The sequence below is a fragment of the Atta cephalotes genome, assembly GCF_000143395.1.
Source record: "Atta cephalotes unplaced genomic scaffold scaffold00004, whole genome shotgun sequence".
Lineage (NCBI taxonomy): Eukaryota > Metazoa > Arthropoda > Insecta > Hymenoptera > Formicidae > Atta > Atta cephalotes.
Genome location: NW_012130068.1, coordinates 2,037,638 through 2,047,625, shown reverse-complemented (window position 1 = coordinate 2,047,625; position 9,988 = coordinate 2,037,638). Strand labels below are relative to the sequence as shown.

The following is a 9,988-nucleotide window of genomic DNA, read 5'->3' as shown; positions in this document are numbered from 1 at the left end:
CACACACACTGAAAATAGTCTATAATTTCGAAACATTTGCTTTTGTATATTTAGAATATTTATTCCATAAAGTTTTAGCATCAAAACTTTAGTTCACAGCACATTATTATTTTTAATAGAGATTATTTAATTATGAAGTTAAAAAGAAGAAATATTTGGGGAAGTAGCTTGTTCCGAGATTCTTAGTTTAATACGCAATCTCTTTTATATACCATCATTTTTAGCACGTATATAATCTCTTTTATGCCGAGCCTTCCATGCTACAGCGTTAATCAAACGACGTCGCGTAGTTTTATGTGTCCCAAGTCGATTTAATTTAACGTTACTAGCTGACTCGCTCTTGTCTGTTTCTCCTTTTCTCTATCGAAACGCAGAGGGGTCTCGCCGCGTCTCGCGCACTGAGGAAGATCGAATTTGCGAAATGGCTGTGTATGAGGGCTGAATACCTGACGAGGTAATTCGCGAGGGCACCAGCGCACGGGTGCGGGAATGACGTAATGTCCCGTGGAAAGTAGAAAGGAAAAGCTCGTAAAGGAAGCGAAATTCAAAGTAAATTTTCCAAAGTAGGCGGCAGTGCATTACGGCAGCGCCGTCAATTGACTTTGTTAGGGAGAATAGTTGTCGTCAGGCATGCACAACAGACGTCCGTTTTTTGCAACGAGCATCTAATTTACTTTGAATCTAAAAAGTGTCTGCAATGAGAGAAAAAAATGGTAATCGTAATTATCATAATTTATTTTCGATACTAACTACACATTTTTTTATAAAACTATAAAGATATAATTTATATCAATATCAATATTTGCCTTTCAATATTTGTAATTTTTATACCATCTCAAAATATTTGATTTTGCTTAATGTTGAAAAAGATCTGATACAGATCGAAATGTTTATTTATTCTTTATTGTAATCGTTATTATATAAATTTTAGATTATAATCTTTATCAATTAATTGGCTCGTAGCTTATTATTATTTCATAAAATGAAATAATAAATTATTATAATATATAATTATAATATTATTATAATGTATAATATAATTAGTATAATATAATTAGTATAATAAATTATTATACTAACACTATAGAGTAATAATTAAAAAATGGAGCTTCTAATCACAATTATTTCATCATGCGATGATTATAATCAAGTACTGAATTTTTCTCTCAGCGTAACGTCGGTGAAAAGCAGTGAGTGAGAACAGTATGTCTAATCCGCGAAATACAGTCTCGTTCATCGCTCATAATAAAATTCTTTTAAAACTCACGGAAGAACTACTTACAGATTCTAAATTTTTAATACCGTACATTTTTATGATAAAGTTAAATAAAATTTCTTTTAAACTATAAAATCTAAAGATTAACCAAGAGAATCCATCTCTTGAATATTAACTTACGAAAACTAAACTTTTTCATTTGCAATGTTAAATATCTTTCTGATTACACAACTTTCATCAAATCTTCATCAAGCTAAAATCGATTCCGCATATTACGCAGTTGCGATAAATGTGGGACAGGCTTTACATAAAGTCCACCGAATCGAGCAAAATCATATTACATTCAGACTTCAACTTTACTCGTCGCGCATTAAATCCCGCATATACGTTCGACTGAACATCGCTGCCCTTAATTGCAGGATTTAATCAACACGTGGACTTTTCTTTACCGCGAATTGTCAAACGCGTTTAAGGACAAAGGCGCGGTGATATCGAAAAGTACGAAGAGAAGTCATTGAGAAGAAAGGGGGAAGAAGAAAAAGAAGATGAGAGAAAGAGAGAAAGAGAGAGGTTTGCGAAAAGAAAAAGCATGAAGAAGAAGAGGTGGATCGCGCGGTTTTCATCTGCGAAAATTAAGGCAGAATCTGCCGGTAGTAAGAAAGTCCGTGCTAATTAAGGCTGTTTCTTCAGAGATTCCCCTTTCGCGGCCAGCCCCCTCGGCCTCGGCTTTTAAATAAATTATACCGAGTTAAAAGCCTCTTCGCACTTCCTCAGATAATCCGCGGGGCCGTTTCGCTCACCAAAGTTATACCCGCGGGAGAAATCTCGCGCCTCTGTGGAAAAGAACGAGCGTTCTTTCCCAGCTTATAGGGATACTGGCTGCGGAGCCATAATGCGCCGAGTGATCTAACGCGGGAATACTTTCTGCTGCAATTACGTTATAAAGCAAGAATGCTCATCCTCGGCCATTCTCATCGCACGGTTCTTTACAAAAATGCGATTAGCCCGCCGAGCCAAATTCAATTATCTCCCGCGTTGCGATCAGCGACGCTTGCGCTAATCTCTTTTTGCTCGATAAATCGCTATCCATAAATGGATTTATTGGAAATGATTACCCGATAATAACCGCCCGCGCGCGTTCAGGATACGTTTCTACATGGAAAGAACGATTTTGCTGAATATCTAAAAATTTAATAGATATAAGGCTGAAAATAATTTTATTAGATTACCGAAATAGTTACATAGAAAATTCAAGCGTAATTCATAATGCTGTATAAAATTTTGATTTTAACCAGCGTTGAGCATTCTAATTTTTATTTTAATCAAAATTTTTTAATCTATTTCTAATTAAATAAAAAATGAAATCCTGATGAAAAGAATTTTTTCACATAATGTAACTTGTGATGTGGTGAACAAAAATGTCATTGAAGGTTCTATAATAGATAGTATGTAGTTTTTGATCTATGATGTATCAAAAATGTAATAAAGATGTAATAAAACTTGTAATTTTCATCATAATTAGTACGACATTTACTAATTCTATGATAAATTAAGCTCCGGTAAAATAAGTTAAGTTATTAAGTTAATACATCACATATAATTATATCTCAATCAAAAATCATAATAATATCACAAGGACATCATCATGACCTTATTTGTCATTTATAAACTCAATTTTAAATATTAAATGACATTATGATATCATTATGATATTATAGGATATACTATATTATTCTGTATCCTATTTGGGATGATGAACAAATTACATTATAAATATAAGATTCAACAAATTACATTATAAATATAAGATAAATATAAGATAAATAATGGATATTTTTTGAGCTGATGTATCAAAGATGTAAAATTTGTGCAATTTTCCATATAATTAATACGAGGTTTTGATATATATATTTTTGCAACAAAAACCGTTCTTTCCGTAAAAGATAAAATTTTATACGTAATTTGATACATTATTGAGAAAACTTGTGTGAAAGAAATACATTAAATGACAATTATGAAATACCAATGTATCGCAGAAGATGAAAATCCTACAGCCTAGGAAACATTAGTTAGGAATAGTCATAAGCATCCCGGTCGGCTTTTAAGAATTTCGAATTCTTCATCTTTTGTAGATAAGATGTTGTCGAATGACAGCGAGTCATCGTTAACGCCATTGTTCTCATGGTACTTCCGGCGCGTTAAGAACGTCCCGAAGCGCTTTCAAGTTAAGTAGATGTTTCTCGGTACGTCGGGTGCATTTTTAAATAATTCGATGCAAAGCAGCCGAGAAAAGGCCACGAATTCCCTTCTGAGAGGTCCCGTGAATAACGGGGAGGAGATGCACGGGGTACGGGGAAAGAACGAATGGAATTTCCGTGGGATTCACTCTTCTTCGCGGCAGACGTGGCTGGAAAGCGCGAGCGATTCGGAGCGACTTTTACAACTTAATTTTTGCGTATTTGCGAGCTGCGACGACGGCGGGTTGCCGGCTTTTGCGGGAGAAAAGTAAATTTTCCGACACGTTTGCTCGCGCACATGGCGCCGCGTTCGTAAGCAGCAACGTGTCGCCGTCAGAATTTTATTAATTTGCTACTCGCCATTCTATGTTTCACGAAGAAAAATGAAGATAAGTTTAACCAGTTTATTAACTATTCAATAAAAGCATCTCAAATTGAAGACGAGATAAATTTCAATTTGATCAAAAAATTCACTTCCCAAAGAAAAAGATGCCCAACAATTTCGTATCAGAAATGCTTGCGTTTATCGATACGAATAAGCAATGTCATTTCTTTTCTTTTATAACTTATTGCGCTTATTTCAATCTTACGTTTTCTGAGATATTACATTACATTTTCTTCCCCCATGTTATCTAAATGTAGAAAGATTTCTATGACTATTAAATAGTGAAGATAAATGCTAACTCCAACCATAAGATATCACTCGATGGGTATACCATGGTAGTTACACTTACAAACCAACATCTCTGTCATTATAAATTTATATTTTATTGTATAGTGATAAAATGTAACATAAAAAGAACAAAAATCAAACTTTGTTTAAAAATATAATCAAGCACATAATTTTTTAAGATATTATCCAAGCAGAACAACAGGTCACGATAACGTTGTTTAGATATTTTAAAAAATTGTAACTAATGAAAAAATGACTTTTGATAATCATTTTGGAGCCATTTTGATATCATGGTGACTTTTATGTTCTGCCTGGATATATCCCGATTAAAAATATATATCTACGAACAGTTCGCATATAATATAATAATCCAAACGTCAACAAACTGCTAACTAATTTGTCTTTCGCGTCAATTCTATAATAAATCCCACAAATTGCAAATCAGATTGCTTGTACAGGTTACTATATAAGACGGTGCGATTCCGAATGGGAACTGACTATCAAGTAGCAGGGATAGATGCCAGGGCAGACGGTATTAACCACTCCACCTATTGGTATTGGCACGTACATGCGGAGAAAATATTGCCGAGTCGAGAATTCGCGAATAAATCTAAATAACCTTCGTATCGGAATACCGCAGTCTTTCGTATCTTTCTATCCCACGTATTTATTAAAAACAGCAATGCTGAGATGATTTTTCTCGTTCTAATGGATATATACCATATTTTATTTTTTATTACCGAATAAAAGAGAGGAGCTCCGAAAAAGACTTTCATTTATTCTTCAACATTAAAATATCTAAATATAAAATACTGGACAGATTTTTTTTATACATATTACGTAAATCAGTGTAGAAAACTTGAAAATAGCGATATAGCGTAATTCAAGAACGGTTATTTGTATTTCGATTTACAAATATATTTATTAAAATTGATTGGAAATAATATTAATTTTTTACTTCGCGAAATATTTTATTTAGCCTTCGATAGCGAATCAATCGTTGCGCACTCTCAAAAATATTAGGATAATTTGTATGTAGTATCCTTCATTATTTAGCAACATAAATTTTCAAGTAAAAATACGTAAGTAATAAAAATTCGGTCTATCGTATTAAATATGTGCAACTTTTTGCAGAACGGAAAACTATAAAATTGCCAAAATGCACCTTCCTCCTCATTGCAATTTAATTATTTTTTATTCACGTATTACCTTTCATTTCTGTATACGCACCGAACAGGATCGAAGCAATGCACGAATACTTCGCCAGGCAAACCGCAGCGATACAAAAAAACGAATAATTCCGGAAGTAAGAGTCCGTTTTATCTACGTCCGCGTTTCGTCAATCCAGATCCAGCATTTCTCCGGACGTGAAACTATCTCCGCGATCATCCTTCTGACTTCTATCAATGTGACCGTCGGGCGACAAATCTTTACCGGCGAGGCGATTACCGAAATTCAGAAAATCCGAACAGGGACTGCCAGCCTGCATAGGTTCGAAAAAGATTCTCTTTATCGTCGCTCTTATAATAATTATTTTCGAAAGTGTTTACTTGAAGCAAAAAGTTGTCCGCGTCATTTTCTATCGGTGGCTGCCGGTGCAATCGTCTAGGCGACATGGTCGTACACTGTTGCAAAACGTTATCGCAGAGATCCAATGTATTTTCCTACAATCAAATAGCAAACATTTCATCAAATAATTAGAATGTCTCGACTTAATCTTTATTAATGAATCGTTATTTATCTCGTTATAAATTATAATAGACAAATATATTTATGTTATAACATTTATAAATTAATGATTAAATTTTTATTACTTCATTATCTTTTACAAAATAATTAAAAAAAAATTATATGATTTTACTTACAAATTTAGGTTTGTCATCAATAACTTTGACGATGTCACCTTCCTCAGTCGTAGTAATAATTCCAGTACCGAGTCTTTTACCGAGTATTTTCACCTCTTTTTTACATCCTTCCGATGCGTCGATGATATTAGGTACACAAACATTTTGCATGGAAGTATTCTTGAGGAACTGTTCGTAAGGACTAAGGAATCTAGTATCTTGATAGTGTGGAGCCATAAACTCATGACTGTGATTTTTCGGTCCCAAAATCTTTACCTCATTTAGGCCGGGATATAGCTTCGGGGGTGGCAAACAAAATTTGTCACTGAAAGACTATAAAATTCATCGTATAAATGTATTCTTGTCTAGCGTATTCTCAATAACTATCGCGCAATGTTTAATTAACTGTACCTTCATGCACTGACTTCCGGGATCGAGCATTTTCATGTCTGATTGACCAAAAGCCATTAATCCAGTATCGCAATCGTCATCGAAGACTGACGATAATTTCATCTTCGGATCGTATTCCGAATGATGATCTTCCATGGGGGAGACACCAAGAATATTTAGATCTTCTGCGAGGCTCTGATTGCTCTTTAGGTACGGTAGTGTCTCGCTCAACAACGACAATGGCGTATGGTTCTTCATGAATAGAGATGATAACGAGGATTGCGAATTGGTAGATAGATTTGATGAATGACCCAAAATGCTCGTTAGATCTTGTTGACTCGATGTCACAGTCATTACTGAAATCGATAATAACAAAAGTTATAAGACTATTTCTAAACGAATCTATTTTCTAACATCATGTTGTTCTGCGTAGTTTCTTTCTTGTATTTTCATCCGGATTTTTTAATTAAATCTCCGCAGACAATCCCGAATTTCACAACTTATTGTTAATCAGACTATCTGGATCAGTGAGGGACAGTTATATTTTTTAAAAGGTTTTTGAGCTCTAAAAAATCTAAAAAAATTCTGATATATTTTTTCAACATAATTAATAATTATTAACTACTTAATTCTCCATCGCCTATGTGGAATTTTGTATCTTCCGTCAGCAATCTTCTTCGAACTTCAATGCAAATTTTTTTATATTGTTATATCGTATATGTTTTATATCGTATATGTTTTTATTTTATTGCATAAAAATCTGAAAAAATTCTTGCGTACTTATGAAAACTTTAATTTTTACTATCATAGAGAAATTTTACTTATTTTATTTATTTTTTACGAATCTAAATTCATCAAAACATCGTTGTCTTGTAAGTCTACTTGGCCAGTGGAGAATTAAATTATAAAAATACTGTTTAAACTGACTTGTAATTGAGAAAATGTGCAACAATCTCGAACATCTAAAGGATTTCTGTAAATCATGATATTACGACATCGATTCACCTACCATCGTCGTGCCCGGCAAGAGCGCCATCGCCATCGATAGGCAGCGATTTGGGACCCAGCAGGAGATCGTCGATTTTGGTCTGGGAAAGAAATGACATGCCATCCGCGAAACGATCGTCGAGGCTTTTACTATCGAGAATTCTAATATCTTTATCCTCAAGAACTTCGATGTCGTCCATTGACATACCACTGGACTTTTGGCCGGATTCCAGCACCATGATCTGATTATCGTTGTCGCCGATGATGACATCACTATTATTGCGTATATTCACGAGATTGATGGCATCCGCCTGTTCGCCGTCAAGAATCGTTACGTCGTGGGAATTCTGCGCCATTAAGTCGCGAGCCTCGCTGTTCGTCATGACCTGCAGCCATAACGCGTGCGTGTAAGGGCATTGAACTGTTTAAAGCTTCGTCATGACCGGAATAATTTATTACGACAAGGCAAACTGTGTGACATATATACACAACATACAAAAAAAACATTTTTATAATATTTTCTAGCCACGGTAATTCCTATTGTTACAAAAAAAATCATATAAATCGTAATTACAAATCATAATCATCCTTACAGAGATGAATCCAAAATATTATATTAAAATAAGATAGATTTAACTCGAGGATTTAAACGGAAATGGATTCTTGAGATTTTAAATATGTAGAATTTGTCTATCAATTTAAATTTTTCACCAATAAAAATCAATTAGCTTTCCGAAGCTTACTTCACGGAATTGCAATGGAAATTAGGATTTAATTAAAACTCTTGTAGTATTTGGAGTCTATCGATATAGTGGCTAAAATTAATTGGGTTTCTACGGCTAATTTGAAGAAGCGCCAAAGATAAATTCCAGCTATATGTTCCTATGAGTACATTACACAACACGTTTCGCAAACGCGGCAACGCAGCAGTTCTCTAAATAGAGAACTCTATGTAAAGGAATGAAGGCGCCTGACGTGAATATTCCGAATGTGTCGCGCGTACTGTAAGTCGAAAAGTCGATCGAAAAGACGTCGACGGCGTAATGTCGGTTCTGCGTAAAGAAGAGTACGCCGTCCTTTCAAAGATAAAGAAAGACGATGTTATAGCTTGGGATTCGTACTCTTATATTAAATTTCCGCCACATCAATAATTGTCTTCGTCTCGATTTTATTCAAGTTTATCATAGTAATCGGGTTTAAAGCACAGTTACTATATAGATAATTCATCTTAACTCTGCTGGTCTGTTCGGATCTATTTAACCCAAAATGTAATTCTTTTTTAATATATTTATTTTATTTAAACTTTTTTTTTGATATTTAATGGCTTCTATTAATGTAAAATCTTTTTCTGTGAGAATTATTTATTTTTTAGAGCTCTTTAATTATATTAATTCAAACGATATGATCGTATAGTAAATATGTTACCAACAAGAAAAATCTTTTAGAGCTCGCAAAAATATACCGCATGAATAATTAAATTAAATTATAGGGAAAGTTATTTTAAGAGAGAGTTTCAACAAGAGATCCAACAATCATTCTGTTCCCCAAACGTGACTATTAACGGACGTGCTGTTACGAGCGCGCTAACACAGCTTCATACGTTGAATGTGGTAATCGTTTCTACATTACCTCGTAACGACCATCCTCCGTGGCGCGAACAAACTGTATTCCACCTTGCGCGGCTAGTTCCAGTAACTCGTTACACTCGTCTATCGACGTAGTTGAGTTCAGGCCATTTTGCCGGTCCGGTTCGTTGCGATTGAGCACGGAAGGAGAGAACTGCGTATCCAATGCTGTCACCAGATCATCTGACGACGACAGATTAAAGAGAGGAGCACGTCTCCTTCTTCCTCGTCTCGCCTTGCAAGATTGACGAGAGAGCTTACCTTGCTCCTGTTCCGCACCAGGAGGCTCGACGATGAAGGTCGATCTGCCATCAGGTTCGATATTCTGCATCACAGTAGCAACCACTGGTACTTTCACCTGAACAGCTTTATTACCGTCAGCATCTGAAGTCTCGGTAGGATTCAAAGTTATTTTTTCTGCCATTCGCAAATCATCGGCAGTCGCAGGTGTAAGTATCTGTGATAAATTATGTGTAATTGTCAAGTACGACAACTAAACACGTCCAATAATTAAATATTATTAAGTTATTATTGTTGTATTTTTCATTAATGTCAGATATTAATGCTAATTGATACGCCTAGGAATTATTGTTCGAAACGAATCCCATTGTAACAGATTAAGCTTTAGAAGAGCTATCAGAATTATTTATAGCAAAATAATCGAAACAAATATACTTGCAGTCTACTTGCTGTAATATAGAACATATAAATTTTTAAGTTTCTTGCAAAGTCAAATCTCAATCTTCATCAAGTTAATGCGAAAAAATAATAAGCTATACTAAGAAATTAAAAAATTTTAATTAACTTTACTACAATGTGGATATTTTTCATAGATAATATATGTAGATTATTATACATAATTATACATAGATTCATTTATTTTATTTCTAATACATAAATAATATTGTACTATTTTGTCATATATTACTTCCCAGACAACATGCATGTCTAAAAGACGTTTTTTAGGACATATATATATATATATATATATATATATATATATATATATATATAAT

The 9,988-nt window shown here is 34.2% G+C and overlaps 1 protein-coding gene across 1 annotated transcript in view; it reads right to left on the bottom strand.

Moving 5' to 3' along the window:
- Positions 1-5,581: 5,581 nt before the first annotated feature.
- The window catches only part of LOC105626124, a 14,451-nt gene continuing 10,044 nt past the window's right edge, over positions 5,582-9,988 (bottom strand). The window contains 7 exon segments of the mRNA XM_012207436.1: positions 5,582-5,625; positions 5,628-5,790; positions 5,992-6,303; positions 6,382-6,716; positions 7,370-7,733; positions 8,977-9,155; positions 9,234-9,429. Of these exon segments, the coding sequence (XP_012062826.1) occupies positions 5,582-5,625; positions 5,628-5,790; positions 5,992-6,303; positions 6,382-6,716; positions 7,370-7,733; positions 8,977-9,155; positions 9,234-9,429 (1,593 nt within the window).